The following is a 19,599-nucleotide window of genomic DNA, read 5'->3' on the forward strand; positions in this document are numbered from 1 at the left end:
TCGTAGATGGCAACTTTGGGCAGTCGCTGACCGGCTTCGGATTCGGCAGAGTGAAGCCGACCGTTGAGTCGGTGGGGCGACCAAATGAATTGCCATTGAGCTCGGAGTGGTGTGTGGTGTGGGGCTGTTTGGAACTAATGGAAAAGTGTCAGAAGTCTGCCTAGTGATACCAACTGGGGAGAGGCGGGGTTTTAATGAACCTGGCGCCTTATTTCCGGGTTAGAAAAATATCCACCAAAATAACTCGTATATCATAAGAAATTAGATCGCCATTGTGCCAAAGGTAATATACAATCATTTATATGTCTATAGGAAAGCTTAAAATAGCATGATATGGCCCCTCTAAGAATAGATGAATAAAGCATCTGTAAATAACTCACCAATGGGGTTTTCATTATACGCAGCAAAAATTAAGACTGTCACATGTTACTTACTAACTGGAAGTGCATGATCATTATGCAATGTGATTGTTTGTACTGCCTTCTGCTAAATATTTGATATATGCAGAAGTTATTTTTCTTATGTAAGTAGCTATTTCGTTGTGGATAACTTTTTGTTTTCTTTTTTCCTCTGTCATTTTATTGTACTTTATATCTTTAGAAGATCTTGTTCTTTTGATTTGATTTGTTGATTTAATGAACCCCAGAAAGCGTAGCAGTTCCCCACGGTGCTATGGAAAACAATAATTGCAGATGTTCATGTATTATACCTTGGTCGGAATCATAACACAATAGCGACAATCAGAAGAATTTTCAAAATAAGTTCTTAATACACGCTGAATAAACTATTACAGTAGAAACAAAGACTAATTGTGTGTCTATATGCATATGTGTTTATGTAGAGGTTTCAGGAAATTGAGGAGGCCCATTTGCAACAAATGAAACAGTTGATTAAAGGTTATTCCCACTCCATAGAAGACACTCATGTACAAGTTGGGCAGGTATGTTTGACGGTACACTGAAAGACAAATTTAGCCACACATTATGTTGGACTACTGGTAACATCTCAGACCAAATATCACCTATTCGTGCTTTTTTTTTGTGCCATATATTGAAACAATGATTTTTCTGCTTACCTGCTGCAGGTACATGAAGAATTCAAGCAAAATGTAGAAAACATTGGAATCAATAACCTCATCCAGAAATTTGCTGAACTGAAGGGCACAGGCAAGGAGAGACCAGGTAATTAACTCACACAATTAACTGCATACAAATTCAGCTTGCAAGACCACATTATTAATATGGCAGAATAATTCATACTAGCAAAATAAAGTGAGAGTAAATCCATATTTTCAGTTTTAGTACAGTTACAATACAAGAAGGATTTAAGTAGTGTGTACTACAGCACACTGTATTGACCATGTACGGGATGGGACTAACAAATGAATTGAAAAGTGCTTATATACGTGTGCTGCAGCTGTAGTTAGTTTTGAGGACTACATGACAGCTACAGCACCCGAGGGCGGGAAGAAGAGTCGGGCAAAAGCCTTCAGGATCCCTGGACTGGGCAAGAGGGACAAGGAGCCAGACTCCACGTGAGCATAAACAGATGGACACACACTCACACACACAGACACTTACAAACACACACACAATCTTTGCCCCGGTCTTTTTTGTTTGATGGGCTGTAGTTTTTGCTGCTGGCTCCAATTTGTTTTACTGAATAATTAAAGCAAATTGATTCTCCGCATATTTGTTTTGCAGGGATTCCGCTGTGACAGAGATACCGGTCAGTATTCCACCTTACTCACAGCCAACACAGCAGCTCCCAGTGACAATATCAATGTAGTCTGACTGCTAAAACTCTCATTCTTTTATAGCAGGGATGGGTAATTCAAATGATGGAGGGGGCCAATATTTTTCATCAGCGCTACTGTGAGGCCACCTAGGATCACATACTGTACTTCGTAATATGTATGACAGAAATACTCCGTATTTTAAATACGGACAAAATGCGTTTATATGCCTGATTTTATTGAACCAATGTACATCACATCTTGATATATTTCCTGCTCAATGCATGCATAAAAGATCCAGCCTTCAACAACAAAGGGTTTGAACAATCAAAAAATGACCACATACTGTTTTGTTTTTTCCCCCCTTCAGTGCAAAGGGCTCTCGTGCATAAAAATTACCATTCAAGGACGGCACAAGACTGCTGAAGAGCAAGCCAATATTAGGTGCAAGAACTGGTGCAAGCGCTACTAAAAGCTACCTCTAAATCAGAGGACTTTGAGAAGTTTTGGAAAAGACCTTTGGAAAATTATCATCTCACACTTGCTCGCATTTAAACATGAGCTATACAGTTTTCAGTCACAGCCTAGTCTCAGACTGAGATTTTACAAAGACTGTGAATTTTGCAGGGTCACTATTGACAAAACTACAACTAGATTCTTGAGGCACTTTTTTTCACCACAATTCAAATTTTTCCTTCATGTGTCGGGTTTTTGCTGGTGTCTCCTCTTCGTCCATGCTGCATCCGTGATTGCTTGTAGTTTCCGGTTTTGTTAGAGCTCATTTCTTTTTTTTTTTTTTGGTTGTGTCACATCAAGGGAAAGACTAAAAGACTTCTAATAATAATCTCAAACAAATACGCTTGATATTGTCGTACGGCCAAGAGTAGGAAAAGACTGATCTAAAACAACAATTGGAAAACTGTCGAAAATCACTGCAATACATAGAGTTCAAAAAGTTGATTTCTGGCATAAAGTCTTTATGTAGAGTACGTTTCTGGTGGTGAGTGTCTCTGCCATATTTGATGTGGCAGCGCCCCCACAAACTAATGCATGTCAACTTCTCTCAACTTCAAAAAGTGACAACCTACAAAGTGCCCAAAGTGAATGCCTTTCACTCACCCATTTACACACACTAATTAGATTTGGGTAACAGATTGGCATCAAAAACAACAAATGTAGTTTTAAATCTGATGGTGACACAAATTTGGTGGCACTCGAATTGAATTGCGTGATTCATTTTTTTTTTTTTTTCTTCCCACGGTGACTTGGAACTTGCTTAAAACTCTGATTTGACTTATTTGTGACCTTAACATATGTGACTTATTCCCACCTCTGCTTTATTATATTTTTATCAAGCTGTTGTTTTAAATTTCATTGGATTGTGTTTTGCAGAATTCACCTTTTGATGTAGATGACGAAGGATTTGTAATCCGAGCCGACAGCACTCAGAATGATATCCTTTTTCTGCTCAAAATGCTCCAGTAATTTGGACATGCAATGAACTAATGATATTAGATATTGAAGTTTTATTTTTTTCAAAATAGAAATTTGTTATGTGGCCGAGTCAATAATTATTTTTTGTGAATGCTGGAGTATAATATTTTTCTGCAAAAGCATCTCCAAATGTCCCAGCTTCACTTGGTGAAAATTCTTTTTGTATTTTATTTAATTTTATTTTGTTGTTGTTATTATTATTATTACTATTGTTATTATTATATATTTTCTAAGACAAGGAACAGATCAGATTCAGAGCCACCAGGTTTGTATTTGCATCGTACTATAGGTGTATGGGTGGAACAGTGGACAGCTGGTTAGCACATCCACCTCACAGTTCAGAGGTCGTGGGTTCAAATCTGGGCTGGCAATCAGTTCAGGGTGTACCCTGACTCTCGCCCCAAGTCAGCTGGGATAGGCTCCAGCACACCCGCAACCTAGTGAACCTAGTGAGGATAAGCAGTACAGAGAATGGATGGATGTTGAATATGAGGGTAATAGATAGTATTAATTGAGAGTAGTTTATTAATGTATTTCTTTGCTCTCGAGGTCACTGATAGTGTAGTGGTACACACGCCTGAGTTGTGTGCGGGCAGCGTGGGATCGATTCCCGCTCAGTGACGGTGTCTGTGTGTGCCCTGCGACTGGCTGGCGACCAGTTCAAGGTGTAGTCTGCCTTCGCCCGTTGACGGCTGGGATAGGCTCCAGCACCTCCCCGCGACCCTGTATAGGATAAGCGGTTTGGAAGATGACACACATGATTTCTTTGCTCTCTCAGCATACACATACAAGGAATTGCAACTTGTGGTTAATAATATTACTCTTTAGCAGCACGTTCGAGTTGTGGTTAGCAACAGCAAGTATGCTTTTTCTTAGGTTAAATGTCCAAATGTCAGCTCCAGCTCCTACATTTGCCTGTCCTCCTCATATACACGTGGACAAATAGTAAATTAAAAAAATACTAAAATTAATCAATGAAAATCAAATATTGCTTTTGTATTTTGGTTCAACAGAATTATTAAAAAAAACCAAAAAAAAACGAAACTGTTCTGGACTAAAATGATGGTACCCTTGAGTTTATGTAACTTTCAATGAGACTTCTGCTCCTCTTAGCAGATATTTTGGCCCACTTTTCTTGAACAAACTTTTCCACTTGTCTCAGGTTTGAAGGTTGCTTTCTCCAGGCAGCATATTTCACTTCCTTCCACAGATGATTAATAGGAATTACGTAGATCAGGGCTCCTGAAAGGCCACTTCAGAATAGTCCATTGCTTTGCTCTGCCATTCTTGGGTGTTTTTTGCGATGGTTTGGATCATTATCCTGTTGACCTGCTAGGCCAAGCTTTGTGACACTGGGCAGCACATTTCTCTCTACCCTGCATAGATTTAAGACACCCTGTGCCAGGTACAACAAAACAGCCCCAGAAAATAACAGAGCCACCTCCATGTTTTATAGTTGTGATAGTGTTCTTTTCTTGGAATTCTTCATTTTTGTGTCTGAACACTGATGTGTCTTTCCGAAAAGTTCAAATTTTGTCTTGTATGTCCATACGGCATTCTCCCAGAAGCCCTGCGGCTTGTCAACATGCAGCTTGGCGTTTTAAAAAATGGTTTATTTTCCTCCTTGGTCATCTCCCATGAAGTCTACTTTGACTTAAACAATGACAGATTGTGCCATCTGACACTGATGTACCTTGACCTTGGAGTTCACCTTTAATATCATTGGAAGTTGTTCTAGGCTCTTTTGTTATCATTTGTATCATCCTTCTCTTCCATTTGTCCTCAATTTTCTTCCTCCCGTCCCGTTGATCTTACGTTTCTGAAGATGTGCAACTCAAGTAGGAGTAACATCAAGCTGCTTAAAGATGGTCTTATAGACTTTACCTTTAACGCGTTTGTCTATAATTTTATTTTTAATCTAATGAGACAACTCCCATTTGCTTCCTCCAGTTCATGTGAAGTATCGTGCATAGCATGTCACCAAACAGCACAGTGACTACTTGTCACCCTTTAAATAGGCCGACTGACTGCTAACAAGTTTGAAGACACCCGTGATGTTGATTAGAGGAGACACATAATTAGTTGAACATGTCAACAATGGTCAAAATTATTTTCAATCATTTCGAGGGCTTCCATCATTTTTGTCCTGGCCTGTTTCATGCGTTTGCTTTTTAAAATAATTCTGTTGAGCCACAATTCAAAAGCAATGTCTGATTTTCATTGTTTGATTTTTTATTAGATTATTATTATGCATTTTGTTATTGTTCTTATTTTCTTTCATTAACAGGGGTGTACCAACTATTTTGTCCACATGTATTTAGGGTTGGGGTAGGTTTTCTATGGGTGGCTACATTCCTAATTCGCATTCAAACAAAACATATCACAGCACAGGATCTTGTTGTCAAATACAAATCATTTCATTCAAACTAAACCTATAGTTTCCCATGTGTCTTAGAGATTACACAAACATGACTCTCACACGTCACACGCACACAGCAAGCAGTTTTCACTTAATTAGACCTCATCTGACTGAGCAGACTCCTAGGCTCAATAGAAATGTCTCGAATTGAGTGCAATTAGGAGGTCAGAGGTAAAGATATTCACAAAAACGGCCACACCCTCATTGACTGTTGAGTGAAACAATTACCGGTACTTAAATTTCGATCCTAATTATCTCAAATTAATGTGTGCATTACCATCATTAAATCCAAATGAAAAATTCTAAACAAAGTGCTTCACGCTAGCATTGACAGTGTACTAAATCTGACTCATGCCCAGGCATCTCTGTCCGTTTATCGTTGTTAACGCTCCCTTGTCCTGACAGTCTTGAGATAACAACTGCTGTCTTTGTCACTGTGCCTTTTCTCATTAGACACAGTACAGCCTCATGTGACAAGGAGTCAAAACAGAGACAGGAAGTGGTTTGTATTTGAAAAAAAAAAAAAAAAAAATCTACAACACATGCTCTGATGTGCTATTGCCTCTGTTACTCATCTGCACCTGTTTTATGACCTCTCTGTATTCCTGCATCTTCTCTGTTCTCTGATTTAATCAAACTCGCCGAGAATCTAATTTGTTCCTTTTCTCCAAGGCCTCTGTCCCAATACAGGAACGTGGGCAGTATAAACTGAGCTTACTAGTTCTTTTTCTTGATCTATTGTCATGTGCTCAACAGTCATTGTACTCTGTGCATGCTATGAGATGTATTTTTACTTTTTTTTTTAACCTTACATGGACCAAACCAAGCATTAAAGCATGTGTTATGAGGGTTCTCCTTGACGCTCCTCCTCATCACGCTGCTCTAAAGACAAGGACAACAACTTCTACTCTAGTGACTCCGATTTTGATGATGAACCCAAGAAGTTCCAAATCCAGATCAGACCAGTAGCCAACAGCAACCGCAGCGGTGCCGCCTGTGAGAAGGAGCTGAAAGCTACTGTTGGGACTCTTACCCTGCCACCCAACAGAGGGGTATAGTATGCATTAGTGATCTCTAAGGCTTTGGATAAGAGAATGAGCCTAAAAGTTAATTGGAAAAAAAAAAGTCAATGTTGCAAAATGGTAAAGTACCTTTGGTTTTATGTCTGACAACAATGTAAACATCAGGATTCTAAGTTTCCTCCTTGTCTTTCAGGCAAATGTCAAAAGGCATCTTTCTAGTAAGTTTATTTATTTTTATTTTTAGACTGTCTCGTCATCCCTGAAGAGTTCTCAATTGTAGGATACAGTCCTCTACCAAAGCTTTGGAACAGTGAAGTCAGTCTTTTATTTCTGCGATAAACTGCAAAGATTTGGTTTAGAGATCAACATTTCAGTATTTAATAGCACGTATTTGCATCTGGATCTGCTTATTTTAAGGAGATTAGCATTATTTATAATTAAACACCACTTTTGTTGGTGAGAAATAGTATAGTACTGAAAGACTTCAAAGTTGAATACCATGATAAAGACTTAGTATTTTAGTCGCAAATCCTTCTGCCGCAAATGCGACCCGTTTACATCACCCAACATTCTTTTCACCGCAGCCTGAATGCTGCAAGCTTACTCCCTTCTATTTCCTCTTGAGCTACTAAAATGCCAACTTTATAAGGTTCTAGTCTATAGAGTGATTTTGATTTTCTCTTATTCATCCTTTGATGAATCAGATGTTTCCAGTCTTAAGAAAAGGCATAAAGAAATGTTCCTCACTTTTCCAATATATTTGGAGGGGATTGTATGTGTGTCAAAGGTTAGATAACAATGTTGCAATCTTGCACAGTTCTGAATGTTTGTCTTCACAGGAAACTCGAGTACAGGTGGACGTACGGATGATGAAGGCACCTCCCCTAGAGGTTTTTTTTTTTCTTTTATCTGTTTTCTCTGTTATGTATTTTGTTGCTAGCTTTCGCCGCTAGACCAAAGAAAAAATGTGTAAAATCAAAACACCGGTACTCTGTCTTTTGAAGTTAAATATGTTTATGTGCTGTACAGCAGTGTTTTTCAAACTGTGTGCAGTGTGCCACGAGATATTGTCAGGTGTGCCGTGGAAAATTATCTAATTTGTGTGCCTGTGCGGTCTAGCGCCTGGCAGCGTAATCATGTCTTTACTACATTGTAGTACTCGTCCATACCAGCAGGTAGCAGCAGCAGGTCGCTAATTGTCTTTGTTTAGAGACAAGCAAATTAGTCACACATGTCTATCCAAACAGGCCCATGTTTCACACTGAGTAAGTATCAATATGAAACATTATAAAATACTTTTCTCTTTGTGTTTATTTATTTCCTATTCAAGGTGTGGTAATATAACATCATTCTTCAATATTAAAAAATGCTTGTATAAACAATACACTATAACACTTATATTGTTAAAATAAGCTTTGTTTTTCACAATTTCAGCTGGTGGTGTGCCGCGGGATTTTTTTCAATTAGATAAATGTGCCTTGACTCAAGAAAGTTTGAAAAACACTGCTGTACAGTATGTACTTGTACAATTTTGTTGTATATCCACCGCTTTGCAAGTGTTGTATACTTTTGCAATGAATGTCAGAGAAATAGGGCTTTACAGGAAAGGAGTACTGTATTTGGATAATTAAAGTACAGTGTTAGTTGCAACTTGCAGCCATGATTTACTGTGAATTAAAGTGCTCACTAAACCTCATCAAGCATCACTTTGGCAATGAGTTTGTGCAGCCAACTGGCTGACCTTGCACGGACCACCTCCCAATCGTCACAGCCGCCTTCTTATCTCACGCCATATTATATTTGCTAGCTGCCAACAGCTTTGGCTGTAGTTTGAGATTTCATTAAGCTGCTGCACTCCAGTAGCAGGGAGGCATTCATTTAAATCAAGAGGTGTCCAGATTAATGATAAAGCATTGATGACAATGGATGGAGGGAACAGTTGTGGTTGGGGTTATTGATGTGGCTATTGGCTGTTATTTCTTTATTGGCAACGTGGCTGTTTTTTCTTGGTGTCTTCTCTCCAACTTCTTGTCATCCCCTCCGTGCTCTGAACATTTTTGCTGGTGAGTCACAGTGTGTTGTACTTATAGATGGTGACCAGGAGGGCCTGCGCAGGTCAACTTCCAGTCCTGATCACAGCAGGTGAGATGTCGTGCCCCTTTTGGTTCATCTGGTTCTTGCATGTTTTTGGTCTGCTTACATTGTGTTCCAAATTATTATGCAAATTATGTTTTTCTTCCCGTGGTTTTTATCAACACTCTACGCAAATGGACATCATGCATAATTTTGAAGTTATCAGATGTTAGAGAATAAGTTGAATGTTTATAAACAAATCTCCCAACGATATAATTTTTTTCTTTCAAAAATAAAAACGTAGTTTGTGTTCAAATGCAGTATTCCAAATTATTATGCTCAGCAGTGTTTCAAGACATTTCATAGGTTGTAATGAACTGAAAATTGTCATTCGTCAAATTTGCAGCATTAGGAGGTTGTATTTTCTGAAATCAGAAACTATTTCAATCAAAAATATCTTAATAGGTCAAGTTACATTCTAACTAGGGCTGTCAATAGATTAAAAAATTGAGAGATTAATTAATTATGATCTGTAATTAATTGATCTAAGTTATTTTTTTAATCTTTCTTAAAAATTGCTGAGAAAAGCCCCAAAGTATCAGAATGCCTTGTTTCGACTAATATAGATCATATTGTTGAAAAAAACTGTTTGGGTTGACTTCCACTTTAAGGATGTTTCAAAGGTTCTTAATATGGTCAGGGGAGGATGGGGGCCACACACAAGTTTCCCTCCTTTTATGCCCATAGCATTATATGATGCAGAGGAATTTCTTGCATTTATAAAGATGACTTTGGTTCGCAAAGTTCTGTTCTTTATTTTGTATAGTCTAAGAAAGTAGTCAATAAGTAACTCCAAATACGTACTTTTCATAGGTTATTTCCACACCTTTTTTTTTAACCTGAGGGAACGAAGAACATTTTTATACATTGTTAAACAATACATACCACATACTTACAGGCCAGAGATTTATGCACATGCATTGGCACGATCATGTGAACATGCACAAAACTGGAGAGGCTGTCTGCACATAACAAGCACCCTCGGCCTTTGGAGTTTCTTAAAGATGGAGTCTATTCAAACATATTTACAATAATATATTCTATGCGGTCCCACGAGTGTAAACATGGTATTCTTGTTAGTATTGCGTTTGTGGAATAAGAATCAAGCAGAAAAATCTATTCGTTTTTATCCATCTCAGGAGGCGGCCATTTCACAACTTGCTGTCTCAGCTTGTGAACATGACCTAACCCAGAAAAGAGGTACGCTGTGACGGTTGTTATCTGAGCCCTTAGGTACTGTGATGTCATTTTCAGTTGACGGCAATGGCAAAATGTCAGCAGATACAAATGAGTGATTTTTTTGTTTTGCTTAATTGATATTCCACAAACGCAATATTAATCGGAATACAGACTAGACTATATTGTATTGTAAAGAAAATTTTTGACTCAAATTCCTCTTTAAGGGGACTTAAGAGTCTTAACCTTTTAAACCAATATCAACGACTGTCTGAATGATTTTCTCTTTAACAGGTTGAGTTCTACAGCATCTGGTACCGACAGCCTGTTCGGGCCGCCTCTTGAAACAGCTTTCAAATTCAAAAGCTTTAGTGGTCGGGAACAGCTCCAAGAACAAAGTTCCTTTGGTGCCTCTGAATGTAAGAGTAACAATAAACATATTTGGTGTTTTACTTTGAACACTCTACCCATTGTGTAGTGCATGAACTGCTGTTTTTTATTTTTTTTTGGCGTCAGACGCTGCCTTCTCATCAGACTCTTCCTCACCGGAGAACATAGAGGACTCAGGTCTTGACTCACCGTCCCTTCAGCCACTCGGTCCCTCCCCTGAGCCGGTGGGCTGGGCGGCGTGGCCTCCTGTTTCACAAAGCAAAGAACAGACACAAACACGAGGGCGACCTGCTGACCCTTTCCTCTCAGTCTTCCGTGACCCCTCCCCTGCTCAAAGTCCTCATCCAAAGGATGACCCCGTGACCGCCTGGTCCATGGGTCCTTCCCGTTCCTGCAGACTCCCCTCAGATATGGACTCCTCCTCCTCCATGCGCTTCCCTGCTTTCCAGCAATCATTCCCCTCATCGGAGATGGAGTCAGCGGTGTGGAATTGCAGACATCCTCCCGAGGATCCCTTCTTTGCTGCTTCTGACAGGAATGTCACGCAGGAGAACTTCAACCTAGCTGACGCCTGGCCACGCCAGCCTCCACGCCCAACCAAGGAAGGACGAGTCACAGAGGCACGAGGGGACCCGTTCTCCAACCCTGTTGCTGACATCAAGACGCTCCCGCCCCCAACTTCCTCCTCTTCCTCATCCACCTCATCTAATCGTAAAAACAGAGACCGAAAACGAGACCGAAGCCTACCGCCGCCAGTTTCTTCTGATGACCCCTTTGCAATCACCATGATTGGCAGCCCCACCCACCAGTCATCACTGACTGCGACAGGAGGAATAATCCCACGTAGCACTGGTAGCATCACCAACAGCAATAGGCTAGCATTTGATAACAGCCCAGGATCCTTTCAGTCCCAATCCCAGCCAAAGAAGGATCTTGTGCATTGGAATTCTCTACATAACCCGTTTAGCGAGGGCTCCTCTGGACAGGCAGGACAGCCAAGCAGTTCCAAACCAAGTGAAGGAGGAGTAGGAAAGGGTGATTCTGTAGCAGAGAGAAGAAAACATCGATTATCAGAGAGTGAACCTCGCAGAAACGCTCCGCCCCTCACGAGACACTCTGGCCCGCAGGAGGATCTTTGTTTCTCTACGGACAAAGACCAAGACTGTCTGGACATCAACACCCCGCTGCCGTGCAGCATCATCTCTCACAAGGGTATGGATTTTCCTGGACCTATATCATAAATATAAAAGGAACTACAATTTTAAACAAAAATGTACTCCTGTTTCGTTGTATGATCGAGACTCAAGACCCTCTGTGTGTCTGTAAGGTACCAAATACAACTTTAGACACGAATCAGCTGACGTGGTCACAGCTACGCTTTCCAGGGCGAACAAGACCAAGAAGAGTTCAGGTCGACTCAGCGGCACTGACAGAGTAAGTGTGCAGCTTCTTCCATCAATCAATCAATGTTTTTGTCATAGACGGTAGAATACATTATTTGTTTTGCCTGTTGTTGATGTGAAACAGGCCATTCGTCTTGCTCTAAGATGTAAGAAGATGGACATTTTTTCTGACATATCTTACTCTTAATGATTGGTCAGAGGGACGTCTGTCTTATGTAGTGTAGGGCGCTAAGCTAAAGCTATGTATCATATACAGTACACTCACTAGCCACAATACATGGTACACCTACACAATCTAATACAGAGCTGTATTAAAAACTCCAATTTTGTAAAGATACCAATGAATTCCTTGACATTGTCAGAGAGGTTATACAGGAAATTATTGTTGCATATCTACAACCGAAATTGTAAAAATGTTGTCGTATTGGATCTCCTTACAATGTGGTCCATTGTTACAGGCCCAATGTGTATCATTCAAGTCCGCCTAAAGTGGACCCTTTCTTGTCCTCAGTCACGGTCGCTGTGCTCCTCGCCGTTGCCGGAGCCCAGCCCCTCCCTCACCTCCTCATCGTCCTCCAGCCCCAGTGAGTGGGGGCCTCAATCCAGGGACATTGAATGGGGAGGACAGAACCGAGCCCCCAGCCCCGCCAGGGTGGGACAAGCCTCGCCTTTGCCGTACCCGCTCCAGGACCACCCACCAAGACAATGTAAGAAAGTCTTAATCTCTGCTGCTGATTCATTTAGAGCATAGAAATGGATTCTTCACCAAGATGGGAGCATCAAAAGTGAAAAACACGTATCTTCATTTTTTTTTTCTTTTATCTTTTCTTTCTTTTTTTCTTTTTACGTTAATGGGGTGTCACCGTTACGGACTTCCCATTAACATGATTTTTTTAAAAAATGACACAATTAAACATCCATGTTTTTCATAGGACAGCAACGATATTCAGGTGCATGCCAAAAATTTGAAAATCGAGGGAAAGTCCATTTATTTCAATAATTTGTTTCAAACAGGAAAACTTGTATGTTATATTAATTCACCACACAGAACATGAAATATTTCAAGCCTTTAGTTTAAATTTTGATGATTATTGCGGAAAGACCCACCAAAAAAATGCCAGTGTTTCACAAAATTGGAATATTTCATGTGACCAACAAAAAGGATCTTGGAAATGGTGGCCTTCTGAAAAGTCTATTAAAGTAATATGCCCTGAACACTTTGTTTGGCCACCATTTGCATTAATGACAGCATCAAGGTGGCGTTGCATGGAGGTGATCAGCCTTTGGCCCAGCTCAGGTGTTATTGTAGCCCAAGTTGCTTTTATATTGGCCATCAGATCGCCTGCATTTTTGGGGGTTCTGTTCCCTCATCTTCCTCTTGACAATACCCCATACATTTTCAATACGGTTCAAGTCGGTTTAGTTTGCTGGCCAAATCCAGTGTTACTCCATGGCTACTAAAACAGGTATTGCTAGTTTCGGCTTTGTGGTTAAGTGCCAAATCCTGTTGGCAAATAAAATCATTGTCTCCAAAAAGCTTGTCGACAGCGGGAAGCATGAAGTGCTCCAGAATTTCCTGGTAGACAACTACGTTGACTGTGGACCTGATAAAAGACACTGGACCATCCCACTAATCACATGGCTCCCCAGACCATTACTGACTGTGGAAACTTCACTCTGGACTTTAAACAGTTTGACTTTTGTGCTTCTCCAGACTCTGGGACATTGATTTCCAAATGAAATGCAACATTGTTTTTCATCCGAACAGAGGACTTGTGACCACTGGGCAACAAACCAATACGTTTTCCTCTTAGCCCAGCACAGACGCTTTTGACAATTGCTTTTGGTTCAAGAGTGGCTTGAATCATGAAATTCTCCAGCTACAGCCATGTCATGTAGACATCTCTATGCTGTGGTTCTTGATGCCTTGACACCAGCCTCAGTCCACTTCTGATGAAGCTCCCCCAGATTTCTGAACCGCCGTTGCTTGGCAATCCTCCACAAGGCTGCAGTCATCCCTGTCACTCGTGCACCTTTTTCGGATACATTTTCCCCTTCTTCTTAACACTCTCTTCATGTACTTTGGTACAGTGGTTCCTGCTCCGTGAGCATCCAGCTTCTTTTGCAATTTCTTTTCGAGACATTTTCTCCTTATGGAGGGAGTCAATGATGGTTTTCTACACATCTGCAAAGTCAGCAGTCTTCCCCATGCTTCTGAAGCCTACTAAACCGGATTGAGACCATTTAACCATCATTTTGCGCTGACGAGATTGGGACACGGGAAGCCTAAAATGTTGAACTTTGTCATGATATTCAAATTTTGTGAAACATTGGATTGAAAAAAAAAAAAATCCCTCAAATTTCCCTTAAAAATCTAAATTGAAATAAAGGATTGAAATATTTCACTTTGTGCGTGGTGAAATAATATAACATAAGTTTGACTTTTTGAATCAAAATATTGAATTATTGTATATTGTGTAAAATAATATTTATTGAGGGAAACCTCAATATTCTAATTTTCTGGCACCCACCTGTATGTAGTCGTGGATCACTAATGACTAAAATACAACAGTAACAGTAAGACTTAGTGGATCAGTGCGCAAGAACAAAAGTAAACAGACACACTCTCATGTAATAAAACATTTTTAATACTTTCACCATGGATATGAATCTACAGTGAGGTACATAAACCATCAGGAAAAAAATGGATTTGATTTACTCTACATACAGACACAACCATTCTTATGAACAAGTTACTTTCCAAAAGGCTGTTCTAAGTCGCCATTTTTTTCTATTGCTACGATTATTATTAGATGTACATTTTTTGTTAGTTAACAAATTGTTCTGTTAAGATTGTTTGCAGCAAAACATCAAATCTGTAAAAATGTTGGGAACAAAACTTGAACTAATGTAGCGCATATATTTGCAATGCAAATTTCAATGCAAAGTAGGGTAGCGACTATACATCTTTGAGTGGGAAAAATGTTTATTGTTTGACTGTCACTAAGAAAGTTTAATCGGCCAAGTGTTCCTATAACTTGCTTTTACCATGACGCACTTGATGTGATTCTGCGACATGACTCACACCGAATGTGTTCGTTTAAAGTGCACCTCTCCCGAGGCCCCAGCCCACTTTCCCTCAGCGCCCAGGAGGCTTGGCCCGTGGCAGCGGCCATCACCGAGTACATCAACGCTTACTTCAAGGGTGGACAACAGAATCAGTGAGCTTGATGTTGCTTTCAATGGAAATGATGTGACTCTTACATCTTCTCTGCTGTTCATTTAAAAACAAAAAAAACCTCATGTTGTTTTTGTAGGTGTCTTGTGAAGATCACAGGCGACCTGACCATGTCCTTCCCAGCAGGCATCACCCGCATTTTCACAGCAAACCCCAACGTCCCTGTGCTCAGCTTCCGACTGGTCAACATTTCCAGAATAGACCACTTCTTACCTAACCAGAAGCTTCTCTTCAGGTTATTTAGTGTTTTTTCTTTTTTTAATGACTGTAATTTCCAATACTTTTTTTCACACAATTTGAACCCAGTGTCTTAATCAGTGATGTGGCTAATATATGGATTTTTATGGGCTAATAAGCTTCATGCCACCATTACATTTAGAGCGAATCCCAGTTCTACTCCTTAGACCAGGGGTGCGCAAACTTTTTTTTTTTTGTAACCTTTATTGAAGATAGACTTTTCAAGTAACCAAGCTCCAGTAATTGACCAGATCAGTGTCAAAATCACAAATCCACACGCCTTTTCCAATTCTCAGTAACAAACCGCATAGCACTTCTTTTTGTCAATCGGTCGACATCACATTGCTCTCTCTGCTCCTCTCTCATCAGCGCACACATGCATGCCAATCTGCATAACGAGACTGACTCTAACATGAACAATACAGAAAGATAAACTAGATACAAAACACTGTTTTTTGGGCTCTGTGTCGACTGGTTGGGCGTTCAGCCCTTATCCCTCGGTTATGTCCTGAGAACGAAGGCGTGTCCCATTTGGCAGAGGGCTTGGTCTCACATCAGGAAGCGGCGACAGTTCTGACATAGAGAAACAGGTGTGGCCCGATGTGAGACCAAGCCCCTTCGTGTGATGTCACAGAAGCAGAGAAGAAGAAAAAAAAAACCCGTATATGCGCCAATCATCTCCAATGTTTACTGAGGTGAGAGTGTTGTGAAAATGCCAACGTGGGGGGAAAAGACTTGAGAATACTTCCTGCCGTTGTGAACCCACTTTTAAACAAAAGCATGACATTGGTTAAGACGTATGTTTTTATTTACGGCTGTGTCCTTGTTCCTCAAGGTGCCTTTCGGGACAAATCAACTAGCAGGCCATAGTGATTGTTGTTGAGCAGCCAAAGTTATGACAGACAAAACTGTTATTAAGATAAGAAAACTTTTCTTTACACCAAAAATTGTGTCTGAGTATATGAAACCCCAATTTTTCATATTACTAAGCGGATAGTATTTCACATACCAGCAAATCCGAGGGCTGGATAATATATGAGTACAGAGAAAAAAAGCTGCTTTTGAAGAAAGCTTGTGGGGCAGGTTTGGGCATAGTATGCAGCAAATTTCTGTGTAAATATTCCATTTTTTGCAGACAAGTACGGACTGTAATGTACAATTATTTTTTCCGTTTTTAATTGAGTGGGTGCGGGCTCATACTCAGGTTTGCTTAGTCCGTAAATGACGATCTATGCATTTTGTCATATCATGCGGCTAAGAACAAACAGTCTCTATCTGCACTCAGTGATCCATCTCAGAGTGACCCGGACGCCCGAGACTTCTGGTTCAACATGCAGGCACTGCAGGTTTACTTGCAGCGGGAAGCTGAACTCAACCCCCAAGCCTCTTACTACAACATTGGACTGCTCAAGTATCAGGTCACGCTCACATTCCAATTCCTTGTGCTTCGCACTGACTGGCAGCCAAGTTTGGTGGCCTCCGTATCAACAATTCTGCTTTTAGGAGCAGCTCAGTATTGATTGATATCGTTTAATTATTGTTTTGTCGTTGACTGTGGAAGTACACTGTGTCGTGCCGACATGACTTTCTCATGTTTAGGAGCCCCTCTAGTACAATGCAGCTCATCTCACTGGACATTTAGAACAGGCCCTCTTGCTGTTCCTATCTAATGTCTCATAGCATTTTATAGCTTTTGCATTGAGTAATGTTCTGGATCATATTTGCGGCAAATACCGATGTTGTTAATGCGCGTGCAGGTGTCATCTCAGGATCCAGCCCGAGCTCCTCTTCTGCTGTCGGCGGAGTGCCAGCGCAGTGGCACGGTGACCCGGGTGTCCCTGGACTACCATTGCTGCCCCGTCACGGCGCCGTCCACTCAGCTCAACGCTGTCCAGGCGCTGCTGCAGTTGGACCACACTGCGGCCGACCTGCAGTGTCAGCCGCCTGCCGCCTGGTGAGCCAACACCGCCGGGCACTGAGAATTGAAGCGAAAAAAGAAAAACATGACTTTATTGATGTGTGAATGCTCAGACAAAAAGGCACTCATGCTGTTGACTAAAATAAAAATAAGGTTTGTTTAGGGTTGGTTTTTCATCTATCACATTACAATAAGTGTCTAATGAATTGATTTATTATGAATACTCTTTTTAAAACATTAGTAAAAATTAATTTTTTTTATCTATAATATTTGCCCTTGTGAGGATAAGCGGTATAGATAATGGATGGATGGAAAATAGAATTATTTTAAATAAAACAAATAGAAGAATGAATGTCTTTTTCATTCCAAAAAATAACTAGTTTACTGTATATATTTGACTTTTCATTTCTTAAACTCATTAAAACTGAGCTGGCCCATCTGTCCATTTAAAAGTAATTTGTGTCCCTTGCAGTGATGAAGTGCGGCTCTGCATCATAATGAGAGCATAATTCGATCTGTGGGATTACGACGACATGCTGTGACGTGTCCTACAGCCCTTTGCTTTCCTTGCCACTTTGGTTCGGTGCAGCGCTTTCATCATCTGCAAGATCATTTCGACTTAAATGTAGGCTTTTATCAAACACCAGGAAATGCCCAGTCAGTTTCATCGATAGACCGTCCCTGGTTCGCTTGAGTCTGCGTTGCGGCCAAGTATTAAAAATGAATTTTTGGCAATAGTGATCAGGAAGTGGCAGAATCCCAGTTGGCGCTGCAAAGCGTCAACATGCTGACCCGTAGCTGTGAGCGTTTGGACAAGCCGCTGAGTACGTTTGTTTTGAGGGCTGCTCTAGAAGCTAAAAATAGCGTCGGCAGATGACAACGTGGCGTCTTGACGACCAAGGGGAGAAGGTCAAAGAGTCAGCGAGTGTTTTTGTGCCTCTGCAGGAACGCCGAGGAAAAACGTCTGCTGTGGAAGCTCGCCAACCTCTCGCCCACCAACCACAGCAAAGGTCAGAGCTGCTTTTCTCTTCAGCCACTGAACCAGGACAGGAACTAAGAGGGAGGAAATTGAACAGCTTTACATTTCCCCCGGATCCAATCTGCGTGTTGTTGTTTTTTTCCATTTCATTAGCTTCATTCAGGGCGGCACGGTGGTCGACTGGTTAGCACGTCCGCCTCACAGTTCAGAGGTCGTGGCTTCGCTCCCGGCCCCGGCCTCCCTGTGTGGAGCTTGCATGTTCTCCCCGTGCCTGCGTGGGTTTTCTCCGGGTACTCCGGTTTCCTCCCACATTCCAAAAACATGCATGGTAAGTTGATTGGACTCTCTAAATTGCCCCTAGGTGTGATTGTGAGTGCGGATGCAACCAATTCGGGGTGTCCCCCGCCTACTGCCCGAAGATCAGCTGGGATAGGCTCCAGCACGCCCGTGACCCTTGCGAGGATAAGCGGTATCGATAATGGATGGATGGATGGATGGATAGCTTCATTCAGATTTCCCTTAATTGCCTCTTCCTCTGCGCGTCATTGTGGTGTGTGGACATCTTTACGCAGACGCCCACGTGCAACGCAGATGTTTAGCCGCTCCTTAAAAGCTATCATCATGAATCACTTTCAAAACAGCTTTTATCAATGTCTTTTTTTGTGTGTGTGTGTGTTTTGTTTGTTTTTTGTGGCAAAGGCATGTTTATGTGAGGGGCTTCTAACTGGAAACGTGGTACACTGGCAACCGTTTAAGAGCATCTGGGGGGGTCTGTTTATTCTAATAGTGTAGGATGTGTATTATGTCAGGTGCACTTATCTTAAAGAAAATAATGACTGGCATCATATATGCACAGTATATGTATATGTATAAATGTTACGAAGTCCAAACTTTAGTCAGAACAATAAGTATACATTATTATCGTTATTGTGCTAATTATTAATATTGTTAATACTATTTTATAATGAAACAAAAGTCAAAATCTTTTTTAAGCTTCCTGTTATGTTGTGGCTCAAATTGACCAGTTTAGAAAATCACGGGAGTTCAGCTGTGTGTTTTATAGTGTGGTTGTAGTTTGCAGTGGTGTAACATATCGTGCTGAGAAGACAATTGAGAGGAAATGTCGGGGCCATAAAAACCTGTCTTCATCAGATCTAACGAGATTGTGCACCATGTCTCTCTCCGTCCGTCTCTCAGGCTCAGGGACCTTGTGTGCCAGCTGGCAATGTTTGGAGGTCCCTCGCGGCCCCCCGCCCAGCCTGGCCGTTCAGTTTGTGGGCTCTGGGGCCTCTCTGTCGGGCATGGACGTGGAGCTGGTCGGCAGCCGCTACCGCATGTCGCTCGTCAAGAAGAGATTTGCCACAGGTGACGCTATCATGGTTCATACATTTGCTGCCACTTTGCATTAAAGTATGCATCAATTGATTTCTGAAAACCGAACAGTTTCAAACCACT

General features: G+C 41.1%; 1 protein-coding gene across 1 annotated transcript in view; it reads left to right on the plus strand.

The window, feature by feature from the left end:
* Positions 1–19,599, plus strand: part of fcho1 (FCH and mu domain containing endocytic adaptor 1) — a 50,471-nt gene that overhangs the window by 30,071 nt on the left and 801 nt on the right. The window contains exons 8-26 of the mRNA XM_086048211.1: positions 842–940; positions 1,085–1,181; positions 1,417–1,534; positions 1,704–1,728; positions 3,128–3,188; positions 6,525–6,700; positions 6,864–6,888; positions 7,510–7,560; positions 8,761–8,812; positions 10,274–10,398; positions 10,496–11,581; positions 11,697–11,803; positions 12,284–12,479; positions 14,879–14,993; positions 15,090–15,245; positions 16,533–16,665; positions 17,005–17,201; positions 18,111–18,175; positions 19,342–19,509. Of these exons, the coding sequence (XP_085904337.1) occupies positions 842–940; positions 1,085–1,181; positions 1,417–1,534; positions 1,704–1,728; positions 3,128–3,188; positions 6,525–6,700; positions 6,864–6,888; positions 7,510–7,560; positions 8,761–8,812; positions 10,274–10,398; positions 10,496–11,581; positions 11,697–11,803; positions 12,284–12,479; positions 14,879–14,993; positions 15,090–15,245; positions 16,533–16,665; positions 17,005–17,201; positions 18,111–18,175; positions 19,342–19,509 (3,052 nt within the window). The remainder of the gene's footprint in view (positions 1–841; positions 941–1,084; positions 1,182–1,416; positions 1,535–1,703; positions 1,729–3,127; positions 3,189–6,524; positions 6,701–6,863; positions 6,889–7,509; positions 7,561–8,760; positions 8,813–10,273; positions 10,399–10,495; positions 11,582–11,696; positions 11,804–12,283; positions 12,480–14,878; positions 14,994–15,089; positions 15,246–16,532; positions 16,666–17,004; positions 17,202–18,110; positions 18,176–19,341; positions 19,510–19,599) is intronic.

This window comes from Filicampus tigris, chromosome 12 (genome assembly GCF_054856515.1).
Source record: "Filicampus tigris isolate MCC_2025a chromosome 12, RoL_Ftig_1.0, whole genome shotgun sequence".
NCBI classification, from domain to species: Eukaryota; Metazoa; Chordata; class Actinopteri; order Syngnathiformes; family Syngnathidae; genus Filicampus; species Filicampus tigris.